This window comes from Crotalus tigris, unplaced genomic scaffold, assembly GCF_016545835.1.
Source record: "Crotalus tigris isolate CLP2741 ecotype Arizona unplaced genomic scaffold, ASM1654583v1 scf7180000018371.15429387391:27106975, whole genome shotgun sequence".
Taxonomy (NCBI): domain Eukaryota; kingdom Metazoa; phylum Chordata; class Lepidosauria; order Squamata; family Viperidae; genus Crotalus; species Crotalus tigris.
In genome coordinates, this window is record NW_024096970.1 from 84,486 (window position 1) to 112,395 (window position 27,910).

Consider the following 27,910-nt stretch of genomic DNA (forward strand, 5'->3'; position numbering starts at 1 on the left):
TGCATTCTATATCTTTAAAAGAAAGCCCTCAAGAATGAGTGAGATAAAATAAATTTAAGTTTACTTTACAAAATACTCTATCATTATAATCTTTTAATCTTTTCAACTTGTCCTGAGAAATAGCAACAAAGAAGTTTTTGTTCTTCTTTGGGATTTTATTTTATTTTTTCTGTCCCAAACTGTTTGATGGAAAAAGTGGCATCTATTGTGAGGAGAAACATGCCAGCAGCAGAAGAAAAGAACTTTGTAGGGCCTAGCATCAGTAGAGGAGAAAGAAGGGCTGCCTGTGGATGGTGATTATGCATGGTGTTAAGGTGCTGAATGTGGACTGGGAAAATTCAGGTTTTAGTTATCCATTTAGCCAACTGGTTGACTGTAGGCCAGGCCTTCTCTTTTAATGCTAGATGGAAAGTTGAAAAACATCTGTCTAATCCTAACCCTAACCCTAACCTTAATCCTAACCTTAACCCAATATTGGACCAGCATGTTAGATGACAGTCTATAACCTTTAGTAACAAAAGCCAGTTTGGTGTAGTTGTTTAAAAATCAGGCTACAAAGAGGGAGACTATGAGTTAAAGAAATAGAAAGCACATAGGTCTTAGAAGAGTGCTATATCTAACTGGAAACATTCTTTGTGACACCACTGTTAAGTAGGGTGTTACCAGTTAGCTTTCTGTTGTATCTTATATGGTGATGACATTCAAAAAGAAGTTTCTGTTGAAAACCTTACAGTGTGGGGAGGCATACAGAGAGGTGAACAAGTGTTCTGAAAATTAGTAAGATGTAACCAGGACAAAGTGCCTGTCCTTTATAATTTAACAGCAAATAACAAACAAAGTGGTAATCAGAAAGGAGAAGAGCTAATCAAATCCAAAAGGAGCCAGTACCTCTAGAACAGATTTAGTTTATTTGGTTTCTGGTATTCACCAAACAGCTTCTCAACATGCAGAACTGAACTTTAAGGAAGTAATTTTTAAAAACCCATACGTGGTTGTTGAAGAACTGGAAAGAGGGTGAGACTAAAAGAAGGTAGTTCCAGAATGAAAGTGGAATTGGAATGCAGATCTCATTTTTAATTTGTAGTTTTTTTTTTAATAACATGGAGATATTCCCATACTAGTTTGAAGAAAGCATAAAGAAATTTGGCTGCAAGTTTTTGATTACAATAAAATAGTAAGCCAGGCATAACTCATGAATTGTGACCTTTGAAAAAGATGTAAACATTATACAGTATTTACTGTCTTTTTGGTCCACTCCTTTGCCTGGTTGCTGACTGAACATGCATCTTCTAATGCCTGGGCAATTATTTCACATCCATTTCATAACGATAGAAAACATAATTAGGGATCTTGGTACCAAGGGCCCAGTAGCACATCTCTCAGAGAGAGAGATCAGATGATGTACTTTTTGAGGGCTTGGGATTCCTTCTGGCTGAGTCTTGAGGTATTCCAGATCTTCTTCTTCAGAAGAATATTCCATATTAAAGATGAAAGAAATAACATATTGTCCATTTTCATTACTAAGTTACATTCTGCGTCTTGCTACTTTACTTGGCAAATATTTTTAAAACTCCTTATGAAGTTTCATACAAACTTCATGTTTATGGATAGCTCTTCTTTTTTACCTTTTTATTCAATATATCAGATGCAAATTTTCATTAGAAATATGCATGCTTCTTTGTGCTCACTGAAATGTATACAATTCCTCAAACCTGGGATAAGAGCAATCATTATATATCATCCTCTTTAGAATGCAAGCTGCATATGCTTTCCATTAAAATATGCTTCTATTTGAAGCCTACGGTAGCCTTATAGGCACTGGTGGGAATCAGTCAGTTTGCACTGGTTCTGCAGAACCAATACCTAATTTTTTGACTTCGGCGAACTGGTTATGATAAATCTGTGTTTTCTGGAACACGTCTGGTTTTCGTTCAACTTCCTTCCAGGCGGGGAAAAAAAACTCTCCCCAAAAGTCTAAGAGAGGAGCGATGGAAACCAAACAGAGACGCGGCTCCTTTGATCACATCACTCAGGCAAAAACTAGGTGGTACTTCTCAAGGTAATTTCAGGAATAGACACTTCATCTCTCTGGTTTCCTGATTGGTGCTTACGGGAAAGGGGGCGAGGCCACCAAGTATTAGCTGGAACTTTTTCCTGTCTAGCTATACAGAGCGCAACTAATGATGAGCGGGAAAGCTCTTAAAGGGTTCTGTTCTGAGAACCAGTTGTTAAATTATTTGAATCCCACCACTGCTTATAGGTAAAGCTTGTATCAGCTCTGTACTTTTTTTTTTGACAGAATGTTTTTGCAGTAATTCTAGAATGGGTTCTGCGACTCTAATTACTTCTTCAAGAAAATTGGTCAGACATACAATTCCATGTCTATCTTTGATTGTGTCTAGTCCCTGAGGGACTCTGTTAGTCTTTACTATCAGTATGTGTTGACATGATGAGCAAGTCTAAATAATTTTCTTTGCTGCAACTCTGAAAGGTGTTGGTGTATGAAACTTTCCTAGCCTATTATCTCATTTCAGAAACATATTTTTTGTCCTGACACAGGTGAACGATCTTGTATTAGGCCACATGCAATTTTTTAAGAATCTTGAATTTTTTTTATTGAAATGATTTTCTCCCAATATATTCTTGTTTGAAATATAGCTTATATTATTAGAGTATTAGAAATCAATGGGATTTAAAGCTCATGAGCAATCTGAAACACTAGCAAGAGAAGCAACAAAAAGAGATAAGACAATGTTGTTCTTCCCACATCTCCACTTTGCAAATTTCTAAAGCTTAGAGTGTAATTGTTTTACGTTATTTGCTGATTAGAAACTTATAAAGGAGAGCAAACCTTGGATACTATAAAATAAATACATGGGTATTGCTTAATTCAGGGGTCCCCAACCTCTGGCCACAGTCCACTACCAGGCTATGGCTTATTTGCAACTGGGCGGTGTGAGCAGCAGGCTGGCATGGATGAGTGCATGTAGGTCGACTTGCATGAGTGGTGGGCTGGTGTGCATGTATGAGCATGCCAGTCCACCGCTCATGCTTGTTGAGCTGTTCATACATGTGTGCCAGCCCATCAGCCTGGTTCCAATCTCCTCCTCCAGCCAGGTTGCCAAGCTGCAAAGGTTGGGGACCACTGGCTTAACTGATGCAGTGGCTTGCCTATCAAAGTAATCTTCTTTGCAGAATAAGAGTCAGTTTGTTGACCTATTTTTATTCCTTCCAGTCAAACCTAGGTAGAAATCAGTTGGTATTTCATGTTGTTATGTTTTGACCAACTGTGTTCCCATAATGGGAATATACATGTATTGGTCCACTCTTGTCCATAATTATTTAGCATAATTCTATGGAAGATAGTTTCTGATTATTTTTATTGGAATGAGAAATATTCTCCATTGTTTCCATTTGTTTATTTTCAAAAATCAGGTCCTGTAATATGAGTAACATTGGAACTGGTAAATGTTTTGCATTCATTTTATATTATAGTTCCTATCCAATAATCAGCAATGTTCTGTCATTTGTTGGGATTCTTTGCAATTGTTTTAGAAAGTGGTCACAACTGGATATTGACAAAGATATTAGCTCCATGTGATTTTCAATTGCACCTAACTAATATACAGTATTTAGCCTGATTCTTAATTTTATATGATAGGGAAAAGGGAAGCTGTTTATAGTGTATCATACTATATCTGTACATGCTGTGTCAGTATATCTTCAGGATTTCTAATGGGTCTTTCAAAACTCTAGCTGGATCTGAAGCCAGAGTATCTTCTCTGGATAGTGTACACAATATCACTGAGTTATAACTGAAAGTAGGTTAGTTGTGGTGAAATTTGAGAATTCTGCTCATTGTCTTCTTCTTATTCATGTACATGATGAAAGATTCACCCATAAAACCACTGGATTATGTTTGTTTCTTATTATTACTCTACATTTTGAAACATGTAAATATTGTACAGTTTTTATTTCTAAGCAATTATAATGTTTAACTTCTATTTTTAATTATGTAATCATAGTTGCCAAACTGGATTCAGATTCAACTAAAAAAGCTATAAGTCCTTAGTAATAGCTGAATAAATCAAAAGTAAGCTCCCTCTCAATAAAGATCATATTCAGCATAACTTCTCTGTACATAGGAAATATGTAAAGCAACTGAATGAGCTTTGCAAAGGGCAGAGTGCCTTTACTGATTTCAAAACAAGGCTTTTGTACATACTGTTGTATTAGGGAAAATCTTTTGAATTTTCATGATGTTATAAAAAGTATTTGTCTATTAAAAATAAAAGTTGAATTTTATTTCTTCTCTATTTATATTCTTTTTCAGGAAGAGCCATATGTGATGTTCAAGAAATCTGATAAACCTTTATACGGGAATGATAGATTTGAGGGATATTGTATCGATCTCCTTAGGGAACTATCAACTTTTCTTGGATTTACTTATGAAATTAGATTGGTGGAAGATGGAAAATATGGAGCCCGGGATGATGGTAGTGGACAATGGAATGGCATGGTTCGAGAACTAATTGATCATGTAAGTTACTTTAGAATTCATATTTGATTTCGAAATTTGTGCAAGCTTTCATGGAATAAAAAGTATTATTTACATCTGACATTTTTATATAACATTGTGTTATGGTGGATGGGATGAAGCAGGTGTTTCTCATCCTGGTACCATAATTTGTCCTTTTAGCTACAGAGCTCTTTATTTCAAATGTTATGTGTATAGAAAATTAAGATTGTGCTAGTTAACTTTCTTTTTTATTTGTTGGAGAATTTTATGGAACTGGGCATTTGTTGTTTGTTCTCACACAATCTAGAATATTATCATGCAGTCAACAATATGTGTAGTGTTCATTTAAAAGTTAATTGGAACTTTCTTCCATACCAATTTATTGACATACTGAAATGTCAGTATGCTTAAAGGTTTGTCTGGGACTGATTCTCTTATGTTATTGATAGTGGACAAGAACCTTTCCATGGTAATATCCTAATTCTAAAAGTCCTTTCCCAATCTAGTGTTAAGTTTGATAATTCAAAGCCTTTCTATTAAGCCCCTTCAGTTTTCTTGGTTTCTTTGCTAATTAGCACAATATTTTATAATTTTGTTATTGCTGTGGATTGTATTTAGTACTATAAGTTACAGAGAAAAACTTTGTAGTGCTGATATATATATATATCACTACAAAGTTTTTCTCTGTAACATATATAGCTTTTAACATATACAGCTCTGTATATGTTTTTGTCTGTAACATATACAGCTTTTAAAACATATTGAATCTGGTTTCCTGGAAACAAAATTTAGTCCCCTTGAAAATTAGGTAATTGTCTTCAGCTTTTTTGTGTTTTGTCAGATTTACATTTGCTTTAGAAAAACACTCAATAACAAGGCATCTGATAAAAAACACTGGTAATAAAAGAAGGATTCTTAGAACTATTGCTATTTAATGCAACAACAAAAAAAGAAGTGGTCATTCAAATAGATACTTTTTATTGGAAAGAATGGAATTGTCTTAAGCTTATTATTTTGACGGGGACAATCAATTACTTCTTTAGAGGCTTTCAAATCTTTTTAGATCTTCCTATCATTTGAGGTCTCTTTTCTCAGTTCTCCATCCAATTATTCTTTAGATTCACATGTTAAATATACTTTTGAATACATCTTCTCACTGAAGTTTAATGGTGTGGATCCAACTCATGGATATAGCCTCCTGTCAAACATATTATCTTGGATTCTTAATTTAAACTATAGTGTATACTAAAGAGAATTAATAGAATATTTAAGATTATATAAATTGTGTTTGATTTGAAATGTTGGCTGGCTTTGAGATAAGCTGAATCATAGCATATCTGAAGGGGCGCAGAGCGAGAGAGGCTGCATTAAAATATAAATTATAATTTTGTCCACATATTCTGCAGCAAAAATTGTACAAATGATTTCTTTTCAAAGGTCAAACATTAAAAACAGTATGTCTTCTTCTTTTTCTTTTTTCTTTTGAAAGCTACAAGCAAGAATAACCTCCTTTAGCATTTAGCATCCAAATGCCTACATACATATTCTGATATGGCTTTTAGACAGTAATAACTGCAAGCTACTTTCAGAAATTAATTCTAACTTTGAAAAATGTCATCCTGTCTCTCTTCTTATTTAAATCATAAAAGGTTTAAATAATTCTAAATGATAACCTTTATAGTTAAAAATGTGGGGGGGGGATTGGAAATTAGAACAGCATAACATTTATTTATTTATTTATATCCCAGCTTTATCTTTTTATAAAAGATAAAGGTGGGATATAAAATGAGATCTTTAGAATACTATACATCTCAACATCAAAAAAGGTTTCCTATATCAATAGCTTTGGAAATGAACAGAACTGAAGAAGATTTTTAGATGAGAAATGAAACATTTTCAAGGAAAATACCAAGAAAGACTAGTTGCCTTTTAAAAAGTACCTTTGGAAATAATAATTAAAGAATACAAACTGGGAAAAATATACCGTAAATGTATTTCAGAATAGTAATAGCTGAAATTTATATACTTGGGGAAAATTTATTTTAAAATAAATATTTTTTTAAAAAAAATATTCTGCATTTAGTTATATTATGGTATGTGTGCATGTACACATGTGCATCTATCAGGGCACACAAACAGAGGTACACATCCTTGATATTCTCATTATAATGTACATTATAATATACTTATCTATTAGATTTTTATCCTGCCTTTATTATTTATTATTTTTATAAATAACTCAAAATGGCCAACATACTTAGTACACCTTCATCCTCCTGTTTTCCCACAACAACCATCTTGTGAGGTGGTTTGGGGAGACAGACAGAGAGAGAGAGAGAGAGAGAGAGAGAGAGAGAGAGAGAGAGAGAGAGAGAGAGAGAGAGAGAGAGACTGGTCACTCGTGCCTCAAATGGGACTAGAAGAGTCTCCAGGTTTCTAGCCTGGTCCTTTAACCTTTAGACCAGTGTTTCTCAACCTTGGCAATTTTACGATGTGTGGACTTTAATTCCCAGAATTCTCCAGCTAGCAACACTAGCTGGAGAATTCTGGGAGTTGAAGTCCACACATCGTAAAGTTGCCAAGGTTGAGAAACACTGCTCTAGACAGTCTGGCTCTCTTTTACCTCCTTGCTGTTTTCTTCCTTCTTCTCTCCATCCACAACACAATTTATATTTCCTTGTTTCACACAACCAGAAGTCAAAAAATACCTAGGTTGCCTAATGAAAGCCTTTCTTTAGTTAAAAGATATATACAACTCAGCTGGAGGGTGTAGGTTGTGCAACCAATTTCTCACATTGGTGAACACTTACACAAGTAATCAAATTGATTTATATCTCGCCCTGAAGTGGTTGCTTTAAGTCAAGGGAGTGATTAATGAAGATGGTTATCAATACAGCCTCCTGAGCTCTTCTGGGTCTAGCTAGCAAGCAATTTGTTTCAATTTGTCCTCAATTCTTGTTTTTTTTTTTTTTTTTTTTTAAATTCACCTACCTCCAGTTACATATATATAAAGTTCCTTTTGAATTAATGAACACACATACACACATATATATACTATATACATATACATCCATACCCACATTTGTGTATTATTATACTATATGTATATTATATATACTACATTATAATTATATATAGTACATTATATAATGTAATTATTATGAATATAATATGATATAATATACAAATGATATAATATACATATGATATACATATAATATACATATAATATAAATATAATGAAAGCCAGTTAAGTGACCTTGGACCATTTACTCACTCTCAATCCAACCCACATCACAGGATTATTGTTGTAGAGAAAATAGGAGGAGGGATGTGTATTAGGAATGTTAATCTGGGTAATTAGGAAGAAATGCAGGTTTGCATAAATGTCATGATTTTCAAAAACTGAAAAGCTAGTTGAGGTAAATTAAAAGTAGAAATTATTAATTATTCTGATTCTTTCACTGTTTTGATAAAACTGTACCAATAATGTAGGCCACTTCCTATCTGCAATATTTCCCTGATTAATTTGTGTAGGACCAAACTGAGCATCTTCTATTCTCCTTGTCCTCCTGTCCAAGTAAAGCTTTGATTCTGACCTGAGCAGATACTGCGAAACTCATAAATAGTACTGACCATAGGTTGAACAATATGTCCTTTATGACTCAGGTAGCATGATAATAAAATATTCACACTAGATTTTAACTTCAAGCTTGCCCAGAGAAATAAACATCTGCACATTTGACAACTACATCTGTGCTTGGCAAATGACAGGTCTCACAGCACTTTCTTTTTAATAAGTCACTGTTGAGAATGACCAGTTACAATTCCTAATAGATCAGCTCTTTTCAATTATACTTAAGGGCACTTTTACACATCTTTATACTGCAATTGCCATTTCATTTATTTTATAACTGAAAGTGACTTAATTATAAACATAAACCTATTCTTGAGTCAAGCAATTTCAGTAATTTTTGGATTACTTCTAACTTGCATTTCAGGGCTAGCTGATTAAATGTGTTAAACAAATTCATGGTGAATTGCCTGGAACTGATTGGTAAAGTGGGTTACCAACCAGTTCTAGATACTTCAGCATGAAGCTGATTTTCACTTCTGTCTGGAGTTCTTTAATGAGTCTCTTCCATTTTTCAACAGCTTTCAGTGCCATTGCTCTTCCATTCTCCTTGTTTGGCTTAAGGAATTGGGAATAAGATTCACTTATTGTTTTAGTTTCAATGACTGTTTGGATGAATCTTCCTGAACTTTGGAGTATTATGAAGAATAATTTCTTCATTTTCCCTTCTTATGAATCTAAAAGCCAGAAAAGCTCAGCTTTGGAATGAAGAAATGAAGTTAATCCAAATAAGAATACCTTGATAGAGATGGTTTCATCTTTCTTGCATTTCTTGGCAGCAAAATAGAAATTTTTAAATAAAATCAGACAAATTAAAAGTAAAAACAGTAATATCAGTTATTTAATAAGTGATAATCAGGGCAGCTAATTAAAAGTAAAGAAGAAAATCAAGAGAATGCTCCACAAATAGAACATTTTAATTTAATTTATTTTTAGTTTTACAGTTTATTTTAGTGTCATTTAATACAACTTACTTTTAGTAGAAGACTGCCTAGTCTACATTGGAAGTGTTCTCCATAAGGGAGGCATTACTACAAGGAATGCTCACATTTTTACAGTAACAATTATTATCAGATAATCAAGTTCAGGTACATCTATATGGAAACAGGTGGTTTCTTGCAGAATCTACTTCTGAGCCACTTATAAATTAACACCAACAATTGGACAGTTGATCAATAGCCAGTGAAGTCTTCAATGTAGCTAATATATGTGTATGTTAAGGAATTCCAATGAGTAACCTAGCCAGAGGATTCTATACAAATGAAATCTGTAAAACAAACTATCAAGAGGAGTGGCATGTTATCCCTGAGGTTACCAGTAGATAAAATGGCGTGGTAAGTTCTGCTCTGCTCAGGAAAAATTGTAGTTGGTTAAAAAAATGCTATTGTTCCCAAAAGCTTCTTAGGTATAAAATAGCAAATTCTCTAGAATAATTCCTAAGCAATGTCATCTAGATTAACTGATCTCTCATGGAAGATGGAGTCCTTGGTGCTCGCTGAGCTTGGTTGTTTTCTCTTGGAAGATCTTGGAAGATCTACTTCCTTACCAGTCCTCAGCCTTAAGCATATTTGTTCTATCTAGCCCAGGGGTATCAAACTCAATTTCACTGAGGGCCGCATCAGCATTGTGGTTGCGCTTGGAGGGTGGGGAGCAGCCTACTGGGTGGGCATGGATGGAGTGGGTGTGGCTTATTGGCCAGCTGTACATCATTCGTGTCAAGGGTGCCTGTGGGTGTCTTGGCAGGAGTGGGACAGATCTGAGGGTCTCTGGCAGAAGGGGGTGGGACTGGGGCAAGCGCCAAGGCATGGTCCATTTCTTCATTCCTCACAAAGGGTGACACCTCCCCAGCATGCACCCAGGGGGCGGGGCCGACACAGCAGGGGCTGGTTCCTCACTGTTTCTAGACGGCCTTGTGGAGCTAAGACTGAATGTGTTTCAGCATAGATGGCCACCACAAAATTGTACATTGGCTCCCAGCTGACCTGGGCCAGGGCCAAGGCAGCGGGGGCCGTTCCCTCAATGTTTCCAGGATGGCTTTGCAGACCACATGAAACCACTTCGCGGGCCACATCCAGCCCCTGGGCCTGGTGTTTATTCATCTAGCCCATCACTATCATACCAAATGGTAGAAATTAGATATTCTAGCTCAGTGATGGTGAACCTTTTAGAGACTGAGTGCCCCAAAACTGCCCCCGCCCCTGCTCCACCTCCTGCCCTACCTGCTCCCCCCTGCCCACCCCCTGCCCCAGCCGCCCTCAGGGACATGCATCGCATCCATGGCCTGCTGCAGCAGATCGGCCAGGCAGCCCTGCAGCGCCATGGCAGCCATGCCCTCTGCCCACACCCCTCAGCATCATCTGCATGCTATGGGGTGCAAGGGCACAGTCTTGTCCTTGTTGCCTGGCTATGTACTTGGCTGTGCTACTCCGTGCAGGCTGCGCCCGGGGGCAACTCTCCTCTAGGGGGACTGCTGGTGAGGAGGAGGCCATGGGGAGAGGTGGGGCTGGGGTGACGGCATGTGTACCCATAGAGAGGGCTCCGAGTGCTACCTCTGGCACGCATGCCATAGGTTCGCCACCACTGTTCTAGATGATCTGTGGAAGCTAAGAAGAGTTAAATTATTTTGCACTTGGATAGAGAACTATAAAGAAACCCTAAGGATGTACGCTAGGAACATCTCAAAAAACAGCCATAGTAAAACACATCTGTATTACTGTCACTAAAATTACATAGATGTATCTATATAGTCATCAAGAACCATGTTTGATTGGAGGGAATATTTAACTTAACCACCAGTGCCATCATCACCTCCACCATCATCATGTTGCATTAATTTTAAATCCTTTAGATGTCTTTAGATTTTAAATAATTGCTTATGTTAAACAGTAATAAAATAAAAGTATGTCTGTATAATTTATTAGTTTGATATCTGGCCTTATCCCCTCCCCAGTTCTTAAAACTTTGCTGAACTCATCTCAACCAATTTCTCTAAACTATGACCTGAACCCCCTTCCATTTCCATTTCCATTTCACTTTCATTACATTTCATTTCAGATTGTTATTAAACTTTTTTAAATTTCTTTTTCTATGTTCCATTTTTTCAGTTTCTTGGAATTTTTTTTTATTTTTTTCCTTCTTTTTCCCAACTATTTTGAACACCTTTTCTCTTCATCTTCTCTCCCATGGGGTCCTTACAATAATTCTCTTTAATATTTCTGGGTTTTGTTTTGATTTGTTTTGAAAAAAGGAGCCAAAGAACCATTTGGAGTGGTGTCGAGAATAAGAATGATGACCTTGATGGGGAAATTGTTGCCTAAACAAAAAGCAGATACTGTTGCCTAAATAAAAGGACCTGAAGCATTTTTTTAAAAAAACAAACAAACCCAGAGCTGTCAGATAACATTTAGAAGTGCTCAGTTATTGTCAGCCCCTTGAGATTGGCCAGACTAGGAAACCAAAGTTATGAATACTTTTTCTTATTTATTTATCTAATTTATATAGATTCCCATGTCACAAGCAAATTGATTTGGGTGATGTACAACAAAACCAAAGGAATAAATATTTAAAATAATTATTGTTAACAAGTATCAAAAACATTTAAAAACTGTAAAAACAGTTAAAACAAGAATAGAGAAAGGGATTTAAATGGTGTTGCCTCACTAGTTCACCCGTCCCCTGGGGTCCTCAGGCTGACCAGCATAACAGGTCTTGAGGGCTTTGGAATCTGAGAAACAATGAAGTCATCCTCACATTTGGTATGTGTGTGTATGTGTGTGTGTGTATGTAATAATACTAATGCTAACACTAATGCTAATGCTAATACTAATACTAATACTAATAATAATAAAGTTGGAAGGGATCTTGGAGGTCATCTAGTCCAATCTCCTGCTCTGGCAGGAAACCCTATACAATTTCAGGCAAATGGCTGTCCAGTCTCTTCTTAAAAACTTCCGGTGTTGGAGCATTCACCACTTCTGGAGGCAGGTTGTTCCACTGGTTAATTGTTCTAACTGTCAGGAAGTTTCTCCTTAGTTCTAGGTTGCTTCTCTCCTTGATTAGTTTCCATCCGTTCCTTCTTGTCCAGCTTTCAGGCGCCTTGGAAAATAGTTTGACTTCCTCTTCTTTGTGGCAGCCCCTGAGATATTGGAATACTGTTATCATGTCCCCCCTTGTCCTTCTCTTCATTAAACTAGATATACCCAATTCCAGCAGCCTTTCCTTATATGCTTTAGCCTCCAGTCCCCTGATCATCTTTGTTGCTCTTCTCTGTACTTTCTTTCTAGAGTCTCAACATCTTTTTTACATCGTAGTGATCAAAACTGGATGCAGTATTCCAAGTGTGGTCTTACCAAGGCATTATAAAGTGGTATTAATACTTCATGTGATCTTGATTCTATCCCCCTGTTAATGCAGCCCAGCACTGTGTTGGCCTTTTTGGCAGCTGCAGCACACTGCTGGCTCATATTTAAATGATTGTCCACTAGGACTCCAAGGTCCCTCTCACAGTTACTACTATTGAGCATGGTGCCACCTATACTATACCTGTACATTTGGTTTTTCTTGCCTAAATGTAAAACCTTACTTTTTTCACCATTGAATTTCATTTTGTTAGATAGTGCCCAGTGTTCAAGTCTGTCCAGATCCTTCTGTATCTTAAGCCTGTCTTCTGGAGTGTTGGCTATTCCTGCCAGCTTGGTGTTATCTGCAAATTTGATGAATTCCCCATCTATCCCCTCGTCCAAATCGTTGATGAAGATGTTGAAGAGCACTCGGCCCAGAACAGAGCCTTGGGGCACCCCACTACACATTTTCCTCCATGTAGATGCAGTTCCATTGAGGACCACATGCTGAGTATGGCCGGTCAGCCAGCTACGGATCCATCTGGTGGTGATGCTGTAGTAGTAGGTTGTGATCTACTTTATCAAATGCCTTACTGAAGTCCAAGTAAATTATATCAACAGCATTCCTCTGATCCACTAATTTTGTCACTTGGTCAAAGAATGCAATAAGATTTGTCTGGCATGATCTATTTTTGACAAACCCATGTTGGCTTTTAGTAATGACTTTGTTTGCCTCTAGGTGTTCGCTGTTTCGTTGTTTGATTATCTTTTCCAGAATCTTCCCAGGTATTGAGGTCAGACTGATAAGTCTGTAATTTCCTGGGTCCATTTTTTCCCCCTTTTTTGAAGATGGGAACTACATCAGCTCTTTTCCAGTCATCCGGTAGTTCCCCAGTGCTCCAGGATCTTTGAAAAATATAGTTCAATGGTTCTGAGATCACATCTGCAGTTCCTTGAGAACCGTGGGGTGTAATCCATCTGGTCCAGGCGATTTGAACTTATCTAGGCTGGACAGGTGCTCACTTACAGTTTTCTTGCCTATCTTAACTTGCGTTTCTATTCTGTTTTTTATGGCACTATTTTTGGTAGGTTGGTCTGTTTTTTCCCTTTGTGTAAAGACAGATGCAAAAAACGAGTTAAATAGTTCTGCTTTCTCCCTGTTGCTTGTCATCTTCTTGCCACTTTCCCCCACTAATGGACCAATCATTTCCTTCACTTTCTTCTTGTTTTTTACATGTTGAAAGAAGCTTTTTTTGTTATTTTTGACTTTGGTTAAGCCTTAGCTTTCCTCACTTCATCTTTGCAGGCTCGGGCTATTTGTTGATATTCTGACTTAGTTATGTGCCCCTCTTTCCACTTTCTATACTTGTCCTTTTTATCTTTCAATTTATCAGAGAGTTCTTTATGCAGCCATGCTGGTTTCTTTTGAGAGCTGTTATTTTTCCTCTTTGTTGGTATTGTGCTGGATTGGGCTTTTATTATCTCACTTTTCAAAATTTCCCAAGCTTCTTGAGTTGTTTTCCCTTGAGGATTCTCATCCATGGAAACCTTCCCAAGCCCCCTCTAAGTTTATTGAAATTAGCTCTCTTAAAGTCCAAGACTCTAGTTTGACTGTGTTCTATTGCTTGTGCTTCCATAATGTTGAATTCCAATATTGCATGATCACTTCCTCCCAAGGTTCCTGTGGCGTCAACACCTTCTATCATTTCATCTCTGTTAGTGAGAATTAGATCCAAAATGGCTAATCCCCTAGTTCCTTTCTCTACTTTTTGGGAGAGAAAAAGTAGAGAAGAGAACTAGGGGATTAGCCATTTGTGTATGTGTGTTTGTGTGTGTGTGTGTTTGTGTGTGTGTAGAAGATTCCACAGGGTGGGAGCTATAGCAGAAAACTCACATTTGCAGATTATAGACAAATGGACTGTAAAATATAGAATTGTACTGTACAACATAGGGAACTATATAGAGCTACAGTTAAATAATAGAAACCATTGAGAAGATAGAGTCTTGTTATAGATCATAGACCCTTTGAGATAGGATTAAGATCCATAAAGTAAAAAATTAGGTTTAAAACACAGTAAGAGACAAAATTATTATTATTTGCAAAGGGAAAAAGTGTAAGATTTGTCTAAAAAAAAGTTCCTCTATACAGAGTTTGTTTGTTTCTCTGTCTCTGGCTGTTATCATCTCACAAATGAATCCTGAGATTTCATGCCCTTTTGAAAGATCTGCAGAATGCTTCTGATTTGTCACATCTTTTTTTCCCCCTGGAGGAGACACCACAACAATGTTGTTTTTATTTGCTTCGCCACTTACTTTAATAGGGATGTATATTTTTAATATGTATATACTTTGACTCTCCCTGTTTTTCTGCTATTTCCGTCCTTTTTTTAACATGTGGCCTTCCATTACTATAATCTCATCATGGGAATCATCCCACTGTTATTTCTTTTAAATCACATTTACTCTAGTTTATTTCTCATGCTCTCAGCATTAGTGTATGGACAATGAAAAGCACGAAATTGATGAGGTACTTTCTGAAACATTCATTTTCTAAAATGTAGACATCTTTATCAGAAATCTCTCTCTGGCTTCTGTTTTTAATCATACACAGAATTCTTTTTAAAGCCCTGAATATATGCATTTAAAATTCTGAAAAAAGAAATTATATTACATATTATGTATTTATTTATTTATTTATTTATTTATTTATTTAATTTGTTTGATGCCCTTCTTGCCTTGGGCCAATGTTATAATACCTCCCCACAGATACATACATACATCATATATACCAAGGGGGGAATTAAACACAGAATTCTCTCAGGATTGCAGTCTATTTCAGTCTATCAGTGAAATTTTGGACAAGAATGACTGAGCTAGTAGGAAAGAACTGTTTCACTTAACACTGATATTGATAACTACTGAGTATTTTTTTTCCAGAACTCTTTTCCTGCCATTTAGCTTTTGTTTGTTTAATATGGAATGATAAAGATTGCTCAGCCATATCACTTATTAACCATAAGTGTCATAAATGGTTAGATGAGCACAGTGGTGGGATTCAGATGTGAACAACTGGTTCTCTGTGTGGATGCCGCTTCCGGAAGTCCATTCTGGGCCTGAGCAACAAAAAATTAGCTAGCGGTTCTGCCGAAGTAGTGCGAACCAGCTGAATCCCACCACTGGATGGGCATCACACATTCAAACATCAATATAAATTGAAACAGAACCTGAGCTTTTGTATTCAATTTTGTCTTTACATTGGTTGCTTTTTAAAATTATTTCCTAGTACTTATTTTATTACTGTATTTTTCAAGCCTTGCTTAATTGTTTTCTTTAATTGTATGCCTTAGCTCTTTAAAGGCTACCTGTCCAGATTGTGTTTTTATGTTGTGCCATACAATTATTTAACATTAGTTTTAGCATGATTGTTTTATGCCAGAACTTTGTCTCTATAGGAAATCGTGATCAATTAGATTAAATTAAGCATATTAAGTTAGCTTTGGAGATTTATTAAGGCATATCTCCAAAAGCTAACTAATCAAATTACCAGCCATTGTTCTTTCTTGTTCACATTTTAGTCCATGATTAATTTTTAGCCATTGGCACCTTATTTTTTTTCCCCCTGGAGTTTATATAAATGTGGTAGTGCCTGATGTTCTTTGGGAACTAAATAATTTTTTAAATATTTTTTTTTCTTGTTCAAGTTGCCAAAGAATATTCCTATTCTTCTGCCCTGATATTCATTGGCTGGATGTAGGAAATTTATTATATAGATATGTAATAAATCATAACAAATTGCTCTGGCTTTTTACATTGTATAGTCCAATTGCTTTGCCCATGAGACTCTGTATCAAAGAGTCTTACTTTTTTAATCTTTGGTGTTATTTGTTATAACTCAAACAAGCCAATTGGTTTTGCCCTTACTAGATTGACTTTGGTGATGGCAATGTATCATTTAACCACTGTATGCACGCCAAAGCTTTGTTTTAACTTTGCATTATTGTGCTGTGTCCTCAAAGGAATTCAAAAGACTCTTACTATCATGTTCATTTATTTTGAACAATCAAGTTCTGTGTCAGTTGAAAGAAGAGATTTGTCTAGCATTTCCCAACATACATTTCTTTAGATTTCACAGTAGACATGCAGTTTGGGACAAATCTAATTTTAGGAATTAGGTTAAAGATTTGTACTTTTGCAGACGATTCAGGGTGAGCCTACCAGTAGCTTTGACAGGAGTCGGATAAGGGGAGTCAGAGTGAGGCTAGCCCTGACCTTGTCTATGTTCATTGCATGAATGCCCAGGAAGGGTAGAACCTGCATCACAAAACTGTGATGATGCTTTCATCATTCTGACAAATCTGATATTTGTCACATGTTTGTTAATGAATCACTGGTTCCTTTGGCACCAATATCTATTTATGTATTAGATTGATATGTTGTTTTGTTTATGGTTTTATTTGCATCTCTTTTCCACTGTTTTCATTTCAGCACATAGAATGTTAATATAAAGAAACTTTTTTATTTTAGTTGTAGGTATTGTTATAGTTTATAAGATCTGCAGTTATCCATACACATTCGGGTTTTTAATAAATATACCAAAAGACACTTGCTTATTATATTAATTTATATTAGTAAATTTAAAACCAATTATTTTAATGCATATATGCTGCTATTTTGACAATATTGGTGCTGGCTAGTTTGGTATTTGGGTCAATTCCTATGGGTATGTAGACCCAGGGTTGGAAGATACAGATTATAATCAAGGCAAAGAATTACTTAGATTGGGCTTCATTATTCATTATGAAACTGCCTGAGCTGGGTGTCATAAATCTATTGATGGGTGCCAAACTCCAAAATTCTGCATGAATCTTCACTGCAGTGGAGGTCAAGATGGATTCCCAAAAGACACTGCAAGCCTATACTTATTTGTTAAGCAAAAGCCAGCCACCATCACCTTCTGAAAATTTCCCCCAAGAAATATTGGAGCTATCATAAACAGTTGACTGTTGCATTACCCCAGACAGACTCTGGGGCATAAGGTGGGGGTCCTCCAGAACTCATGGTTCCTGCTCAAAGACCAGGTGCCTGTTGTAGCTAGGAAAGCCTTCGCTCAGCTTTGTGTAATGCATATGTTACACACTTTCCTGGATAGGGTGACTCTTTTTTCAGTCACTCATACCTTGGTCATCTCCTGTCTGGATTATTGCAACATGGTCTACTTGGGTCTACCCTTGAAAAGTATCTGAAAGCTTCAGTTGGTATAGAATGTGACTTGGGCATCCTAGGATGGCACATGTAACACCTCTGCTGCATGAGATGCATTGGGTGCAGGCTTGTTTCTGGGTCCAATTCAAGATATTAATTATGACCTTTAAAGCCCTGCATGGCAGGGAGGCAGATTACCTACAGAACCATCTTTTCCCCATTATATCGGCTTATCCCGCTAGATCAGGTAGAAAGGGTTTTTTGCAGATGCTGTCAGTTAAAGAATTTCAACTAGTGGGCTCCAGGAAGAGAGCATTCTTTGTCATTGCCCTGAACTTTGGAACCTTCTTCCACCAGAGTTGATGCTGGCCCCCAGTCTCTTTCCTTTTGGAAATCCTTGAAGTTCTGGCTTTCCTGTGATTTTCCATAACTAAATTAAAGACTACAGTGGAATTAATCTCTCAGACCATCACTTGTTTAAATGATTCCAATTGTTACAAGGCTTTGAATTTAAACAATGTTCTTATTCCTAGATTATATAGACACATATTTTTCATTAACATGCTGATTTATGGTTAAATGCTTCTTTATATAGCCTTTTTCTTTCATGTATTAAAGTACTAAGCATGATTATTTAGTAAGTATTGGTAAGAGCATACTTGAAGTAAAGCAAAATAACTTTTTAAGATTGCATTCATTCTCATTTTATACATCATTAACTTATTTCTAATATGATTGAATACTGCAAAATACTGAATACCGAAGGAAAAAAATCTCTGCTGAATTACTAAAAACACAGATATATGGTTGATGATTCTGGACTTAAAAGACCACTTACACTGCATGGTATTATTCTGGATATTTAAATAATTTTAATAACTTTATACTAATGAAAGTAATTTGGAAACACATTTAAATTGTTTATATTTTTATAAATTAGATTAATCTGAAAAAAATCTTTTAAAGATTGATGATATTTTGTGGCTATATAATAGCAAATCATCTTACCGATAGATGAAATCAGACTAATCTATACTTAAATAAACAGGAGGTGGGGGATATGTTGCTCATAAGAGACTAGTTTTCACTCAAGTTAATAAGTTGTAAGAAGTGTGTGACTTTGGCCAATTACTTTCTCTCTGACACCTTGAATCAGTGATAGAAATAATAAAAGCGGGTTAAAAGAATAATACGAATAAATAAATTTGAAAAAATGGAACAGCCTAGGGCCTTTAAAACAATAAGAAAATATTCGGTATTTATAACTCTCCAAAATAGCAATTGAAACAATATGTTTCATGTTTTAAATATTTGAACAGTTTTTTCCTATATACCAATGGATTTCTTTATGGTAGCCACTGGGAACAAACGCATTAGTATCATATGGTTATTCTGCACAGAATTTCTTAGTGTAGCCAGATCTTTAGCTATTATAACAGTTTTGAAACTATTGTAGTGGAACCTACTGCTGTGTAAAGATTATGGTCATAATGGAAAATATCACTGAGTTTATAGATATGTATGGAAATCCTAATGTTGCCAATGTCAACGATTCAGTTTGTTAAGAAAGTGGGCTAAGCAAAATCTAAACTTATATTTTGTAATCGTAAAGAGATATAAAAGAAGGAAACTGGGTTCTGTTCCTGAACAAGCTATTCAGTGGTCTAGTGGTTGAGGTACCAGGCTAGAAAGCAAGAGACTGTGAGTTCAAGAGCCGCCTAAGCTATAGAAGCCAATTGGTTGACCTTGGGCCATTCACCCTCTCTCAGCCCAACTCATCTCACAGGGTTATTTTGGGAAAAAAAGGAGAAGGGAGGTGTGTTGGATATGCCTTGAGTCATTTGTGAAAATAATAAAAGCAGGATATGAATAAATAAATAAATTAGCTTTATCATTATTTATTAGTGAGAATATATAGAAACTCTATGTTGAGTTTCCAGTCCAATTTGAGACACCATGATTAACAGATGTAGTGCTACGTAGTGATCTGAACTCCCTTTGGATACTTCTCAACACAGGATTATCTTGACTAGGAAAGGCACATTATACTGGCAACAAAGGTTCATATTGTCAAGATGATGATTTACCCAGTTGTAACATATGGCAATGAAAGCTGGACCATCAGAAAACTGTTGCCTTTGAATTATAATGTTGGAAAAAATTGTTCAGAAGACCTTCTATTGCAGGAAAAATAATTCAGCAAAAGATTATGTAAAGCAGTCCTTGCTGTAAGAACTAAAAATGAAGCTGAAGTTTAAATATTTTTAAACAAAGAATGGGCAGGTGAAAATAATTGTATGCAGTTATGATGTCTGTAAAAATCAAAAGTAATTGGAAAAGAGGTTTGGTTAGATATTATCACTTGAGGACTATCTCATGCATTTAAGATTCAAAGAAGCTCTTACTGAAAAACGCTGCTGCAAATGAATGAAAATAAAAGAAACCCACGGAGAATAAATTCCATGATTTCATCTGCATTTTTTCAGCAACTGATAGAGTTGAGTATTGGGAACCTGCTCTAATAATTTTTTTCATTTATCCCTATATGTGAAGGAATGTCACAGTGTCAATTGTCTCTAGATTAGTGTTCATTACTAAAGCAAATGGATTAAGATATTACTATATTTTCTGCCAAGGACATATAAACCTTGTTTTGTAGTTAGTATTTCATGCATATGTTTTTTATTGTCATATTTGCTGAATAAATGCAATAAATTTATCTTAGGTCCTTTAGCTTAAGTAAACTTAACTTCCTTATACTAGTAAAATGGGCATCCATTTAGATTTTTATATTTCTCATTAGCTTTGAGCATAACACAGGGTCAAAGTCAAGTTAGAAGGCAGATGGGCTTATTTTTGTCTCTATGTGCTGATTTCAAATTGCATCCAAATGATTAGTTTACATATTTTTATGCTAAACAAATAAAAGCTCCATAGCTGCAATTTATTCCTGTACACAGAATTGCATAGCAAAATGAGGTGTGTGTGTGCGTATATGTGTGTGTGTGTGTGTGAACTATTTAGAATAGATGACATTCATTTGGTTTTCTTTTAATTCTATACACTGATGTTCAATTAAACATTAGTAGATCATATGCCATTACAGAGTAATGCTTGTTTTCCTTATTCAAGGCATATTGAACAACTAAATATTACACATTCTGATGGGCTTTAATATATGCATGCCATGATCTGCTGGTAATTTACTTGTTTTAACTGCATCAACTATTTTCTTTTCTGCTTTGTTTTTTATGTTTTATTTTTTAAAAGAAAATCCCAGACTATTCTCAGGCAATAGTTTACAACATGCAGTTTATGATCAACAAAGGATCTAAGAATGAAAATGTGGTGAATGGGTATTTTACAGCTCTCTTGGGTTGTTTGCTACCATCGCCCATATATGGACATGCCCTTCTAGAATATTAGGGGACCCTTAAATAGTGTGTAAAATATCACTCAGGTGCTCCTTCTTTTCTTGGAAGCCATGCATAGTTTGTACAGTCAATAATAGAGCACAGAGCTCACAGAATTGCCTTAGAAATAGTTTTAATTAAAAAATGGCTTTTCTTCCAACTATTCCATGCCTACTAAGCTGTCAAATCTTGCTTAAATTCAAAGTAGGATATGTATTACTCTGCATTTATTCTACTTCTGGTATTTTGGCTTTAATATGTGTACACTGACTTGGGATAATGTAGATAAGAATATTATATAACTTGGAAAGGTCTATATTGCATACCGTATTTTCCGGCATATAAGACGACTTTCTAAACCCTGAAAATCTTCTCAAAAGTCGGGGGTCGTCTTATACGCAGGAATATACGGGTAGCTGTTTTCTGAATTTTAAACCAATCTGCCCCCTAGTGGCCAGCCCTATTTTTTTTACAGAAATAAGCACTAACAGGACAAAGCTTTCTAGCAGCAAAGGAATGGAGCTCTTATTGGGCTCATCTATAAACAGAAATTCAATATTGTACTGTATTTTTTGGCGTATGACTTTCTAAACCCTGAAAATCTTCTCAAAAGTTGGGGGTTGTCTTATACACCCAGTTGCCTTATACGCCGGAATATACGGTACATTCTTTAAAAGCCCTAACTTTAAACTTGGTAGAAAGCAAGAGCAGATAAATGTTATACTTAAATTTGGTGCAATATGGAGCTCATTTGTGAACTATGACTTGATCAACACTCCCTAATTTAAAAAAAACTATGGCTTAAAGTGATGTGTGAAACTAGTCTCCACAACAGAGATGGGCAACTGAAAGATATCACTTCTAAAGAATACAAATGAGGCATTGGGAGCTTCATAGTGATAAGAGACTGTTCATCCTTCCTGTATTTCCAGTATATTTCACTACCTTTTTTAAAAAAGGAGAGGAAGTGGAAATTTATGTAAAGTTACGTGCAACTAATCATTGTTCTTAAAGGAAGAGGGCTTATTAAGTCAGAACACAAGTTATTTTTTAAATATATTTTGACGCTGCAGACACTATAACTTGCCAAATATTGTGAGTGGTAACAGAGGTCTAAATCAAAATGTCAGCAAGGAATGTGATTCAAAGTAATTAACTGTCGGGTGAAAAATATTATCTGATATACAGAGAAAATCTTTGTCACTTATATTTTGTAGAGAATGGCCCTGAAAAACATTCATATAGATCAGGATGGTATCATATTTTAAATTATAAACAGACATATTTTAAAGTAAAAATGGCAGAACTTCACCAAAATATTGTGATAATCTTTCATATTTTGGATAAAGTTTGACATATTTTCTATTTCAGACAACTTTATATAAATTTGTTACTCAAGTCAACATAGCCTACCATCATGGATATCCAAAAAAGGATTCCAAAGCATATCTGGTCTTACAGATCCATGACATTATTACAAATTTGGCAGTGTATAAGACACAGGCCATGGGCTGAAACCCATTAGCTCTAAAATTAATAATATTCATAATTCTTAAGTCCTGTTGGTGCTAATTTTTTATATTTATATTAGAATATTGTTTCAGTGCAAGATGAGAGAGTTTGAACTGTCTGGCTTGTAGTTCATTGAGTATATTAGTTTTCTTATCACAGTGTTACTTATTTTTCCTCAAACCCATGTTTTGGGACTATAACCACAGAATTCTTTCTTTCTTTTTTTAAAAAAATATTTTCGTGAGCTTTCCCATTTATCTTCACAACTTTTGCCATATACAGTATACAGATTTCTGATAGAAGCATTTTTGAAAATATTCTTATGTTTTGGACCAACTTGAGTTGCCATATCAGCGAAAATAGGCTTAGAAAGAATAAAATAAAAGCAATTTACTGCATACTAAAGAAAAAATAATCAAAACATTGTAATCATCCAATAAATAAAACCAACATCTTGCCAAAACTAATCTTTAAAAGAAGAAGAATTAGTAATTTTTTTTCCAAAATAACCAAACGTTCAACAATTACTGCATGAAGGTTAAAGTATTCTACATGTTTCATCTCAGATGACATGACATGCTTCCTGAGGTTGATTTTAGTTACTTAAGTACAAAAAAGAAAGGTCTTGATACAGGCATATCTAAGAGGGGAGACAGAAAAATCACAACGGAATAAAGCTTAAGTTTAATAAAACTATCAGCATACAAATTTATCACACCTTATATTTCTGAGATGGTTTTTCCAACATAATTTTTAAAAAACAAAATAATCAAAATTCATGTATAGTATGAAACATTAGAAATAACTTCATGTATAATATTTTTCTCTGTAGTGTTAACTTCATTTGTCAACATTTATGTTTAGAGCTTCTAAGGGAAGAGTAACAGTGAATGTTAACCATTTTATCAGAGGAGTAAGAGGAGAAGAGCAAAAGTGGGGTTTTAAATTTCAGCATACTTGGTACCAAGACAAATTTCCAAATGTAAAGTCTTGTTTAATTTGTTTGCCTACTCCTTCCTACTGCTTTTGACTTACCATCTATTCTCTCTGTCTCTCTGTCTCTCTCTCTTTTTCTCTCTCTCTCTCTTTTTCCTTTGCAAACAGAAAGCTGACCTTGCAGTTGCACCCTTGGCAATTACGTATGTTCGAGAGACGGTCATCGACTTTTCCAAGCCCTTTATGACTCTCGGAATAAGTATTTTGTACCACAAGCCCAATGGTACAAACCCGGGTGTCTTCTCCTTCCTGAATCCTCTCTCCCCTGATATCTGGATGTATATTCTGCTGGCTTACTTGGGTGTCAGTTGTGTGCTCTTTGTCATAGCCAGGTAACATGTCACACCTTGTGATTTTTTTGGCAATTGTTATTTTTTGTCCTCTTCAACAATAATTGTCAAAAGTCACAAATTCTTCCTTCTTTCTTATTCTTAATTGCTAATTTGTTATCTATATGCAGAGAAAAAGTCAGCATCAATTTAGCATCAAGTTCCTGCAATATAATGCTACTTCATATTGACTGTGCCCCTTATCTTTTTATAATAGTATGAGTTCTATAAATTTGTTAACAGTAAATTGAAGAAATATGACAGATTTTTAGAAACAATTTCCTCCCTTTCAATCTTGTTGTGCTGAAATGCAATAAAGTTTATTTTTATATATTGGGTACTATATTAACAAGAAATAGATATTCACATAAAACACACAAGAATTCTAAATGAAATTAAGGACAAAATCTCTCTGCATAATGCTAGTAACAGCAAATGAAACTGGGAAAGTGAAACCTGCTCCCTGGTCCAAGCTTGTCATTTTTTTATTAGTTTCTGTCTTTGCAGAGACTATATTGCAATCCATATATTGTTGAAATTTGATTTAATGGATCATTTGGGAAGAAAAAAAGAGGATGTCCATTAAATCCAATTGTCTATTAAATCTGAATTTATGTTATTTGTGGGTGATTTAATTGATGCAAATTGTGTTGTTTGAGTTAAACCTTGATTTCATGGGCAAATGTTAATCTATTAGCACTGTAATAGTCCATTAAATATGGGTGGACTCTGTACACAAAAATTGTACATTGTACCCTTCATATATGAAATGCAGGTCTACTTTACCAAGGTTTTACTGTACTTCTGATGACAGGAGTTTGCATACCTTCCTTATGATTTCAAATCTGGTCACCAAATCTTCTAAAAGTCAGGACAGTGAGGAGGAGCAAAGCAAGTGATGGTAGGGACAGGCAGCATGGTCCCACTTATTTCAGTATGATGTAGTTCAGAATACAAAACTAAAGCTATTAAAAATGTCAAGTGTAAGTCAAGTGTGGAAGAAATGTACACAATCGGACACAATATGGTTTTAAGATTCAGGTACCTCAGATGGTAGAGGACAGGAAGACCTGGAGGAACGTTGTCCGTGCGGTCGCGATGGGTCGGACACGACTTCGCAATTAACAACAACAACCTCATAATCAGATAAATTAAAAAAAATAGGTTTTTAATCTAATTCTTCTATCTCTTTTGAACTTCCATTAATTAACTGAACAACGATTGGCAATAGTAGCAGTTTTTAACTTGCTTGAATCCTGGGAATAGGTAAATCAGAATAACAGATTTAAAAACATACTTAGGTACTGAGATGAGTAAATTACTGCCAAAGTATTCCAGTAAAACAAGGATATCAGAGTCTCAAAGAGGCTTTTTCAAAAGGCAACTGGACTTTATTTTTCTTGAAGATGTTTTGCTTCTTGTCCAAAAAGCTTCTTCAGTTCAGTCAATTATTGGATAAGAACAGTGGTGGGATTCAAATATGTGAACAACCGGTTTTCTGTGTGGATGCCACTTCCAGAAGTCCATTCTGGGCCTGGGTAACAAAAAATTAGCTACTGGTGTGAACTAGCTGAATCCCATCACTGGATAAGAAGCAAAATGTCTTCAAGAAAAACAAAGTTACCTTTTGGGATAGCCATTACCTGGATGACTGAGAAACCTCATAGACAAAGAGATCAGAGTTTCTTCCTTGTATTTTCATTTTATATGTGTCTAGTATTTTAAATTAAGAAATAGAAAGTCTGGTCCGGTGAAGTTATGCAAATGCATCCAACATACAGTATGAAGTCTTTATGTGAACCAGATTTATTCCATTGATGTGCATTATAGATGCTCCGGAGCTTCTATTAATCATGTCTATCAAGCTAGTTAAATTCTGTTATTTGAACAGCCTATTCCTAGCAGTGAAGCTAATACATTTGTTTGCCAGTCTTTATGTCAAATTAATCTACCATTTGATGGTTGATGATTTATAATCAAACTGGGGTAACTTCTTGCTTCATTCCTGCATCTTGCCAATCACTCTTCATGAATTATAATGTTGAAATATTTGTGTTTATGATGCCTTAGTTTTTGTTGTTTTTATGGATTAGCGGGTTCTCTCAGTGGAGTTGTGACTTTGGAACTCATACATAAAAAGCCTTAACCTAGGGAAGGATATGTTCATGGAAGTTTTGGTTATAAACATAAATATGTAGCAAAATATATATTTATTATGTAGAGAAAAAATTACGCAAACAAACACATGCACAGACACACACACACATACATACAAAATGAAAACTGTAAAAAGAGGTGTTGAGCACGTGGAAGTGCAATATTTGTATTAGTCTAAAAACTGCTCACTTCACCTTTTAGTTTCCTCTGCTTAATCTTAAGAGTTTTAGTTCTTTACTCAAATTCTTTTCATGCCTTGTTTATTTCTGATTTGATGTAAGTAATTGATTTGTCTTTTGCTATAAGTTATGCAAGTGCAAGGCCAGCCCTTCTATTATCCAAAGTGAGGCAGCTATCTTAAGCAGCAGAGCTAAAAGTAGCTCCCTAGCAATTGCTCCCTCTCTGCATTCCCTTTCCTTGGGGGAAACAGTGAGTGTCATAACCTATGCTGTATTTGTTAAACTAACATTCTTCCCTCAGGTATCAATGCTGAAATAAGATAATGAAAACTGAGTTTTGCATATAGGTAGAAAGGACTGTAAATGCATCGTCTGCCACTGTTAGCAGTATATCTTGATTTGGCCCTGAACCAGAATTCCATTTAATTAATTTGATACAATTTTCCAAGAGATGGTATCATTCCTTTCTAATGCTGAAATAGTGGTGTGGAATGGTATGATATGGTATGGTATGGTATGGTATGGTATGGTATGAAACCATAACAACAGTGACTTTATGTCTCTCTAATAAGCAAAAGGTATAATGTATTAAAACATAGTTTGAATGATTTCCTAGGCATCTTTGGTTTATCCAGAATATTATAGCATTTTTAAAGAATTCCCTAGAAATATTAACAAGGTACAACTATTGATGAACAGTTACAGATGTCATTACAGGCATTTTATAGGCACTGTATAATTGGATTTTCAGAAAGCTTTTAAACTAAGCCTTTCAAGAAATTGCTAAATTAAACCTTAGTTATGTGGTGGAAGGAGTAAGGTTTTACTAAGGATTGGTAAGGAAACTGAGAAAGGACAAGTGGTGTTCCTGCCATATCTACATATTAAATAATAAGTTATGTCATCATTTATGGATAATATCATTTGCACCACACTTGTTCAAGGTAGCAAAACGCCAGATAGAAACAGAAAATCAGTCAAAATCATTAGCAGACAAATGAATCACTGATAATATTTCAGATTCATTGTGACCACCCAGAAAAAAAATAAAATTATAAATGAAATCTGAGTGAAAATGTAGTCTGTCTAAATTCAGATGCCAACTATGTAAAGTGGATGTAAACCTAAACAATAAAATATGTGCAGTTAAGCAAAGCAGCTGCTCATTTATGTGCTACTGCATCTAAAGATATAGAGAAAGGACTGAGAAGATGTGATAATAATTAGGCTACCAAACAACAGTACTCAATCAATGCAGTCTTTATTTTGTCATAAGTAACCATATGTCATACGTAAATAATACAATATGGGTTTCCTATGGATTAGCTTCAGAGAAACATCCTTCTTTGAAGGAAGACCCAACACTTTCACTTCTAGAAGAAGCATCATTAGATTCAATCCTTTCAATTTATTCTCACATAAATAAGTATGCTTTTAACAGGGGGATTGCTCCTCAGTAAATAGAATTGAGCAATAACAAGAGATAAACCAATTTTCATGAGTTCCTCCTCTTACCTGTACATTCTCTGTTCCTTTTTTTTCTGTTATTCTGAAGAATACTAAACGTTCTATAGCATATTTTTGAGGAGCATATATATTACATAGGAATAGAGAATCCTTCCCCGCTCC

At 35.3% G+C, this 27,910-nt stretch overlaps 1 protein-coding gene across 1 annotated transcript in view; it reads left to right on the forward strand.

The window, feature by feature from the left end:
- The window catches only part of GRIK2 (glutamate ionotropic receptor kainate type subunit 2), a gene marked incomplete at its 5' end in the record, with an annotated part of 311,327 nt that overhangs the window by 80,398 nt on the left and 203,019 nt on the right, over positions 1-27,910 (forward strand). Inside the window, 2 exons of the mRNA XM_039351925.1 lie at positions 4,334-4,540; positions 23,725-23,948. Of these exons, the coding sequence (XP_039207859.1) occupies positions 4,334-4,540; positions 23,725-23,948 (431 nt within the window). The remainder of the gene's footprint in view (positions 1-4,333; positions 4,541-23,724; positions 23,949-27,910) is intronic.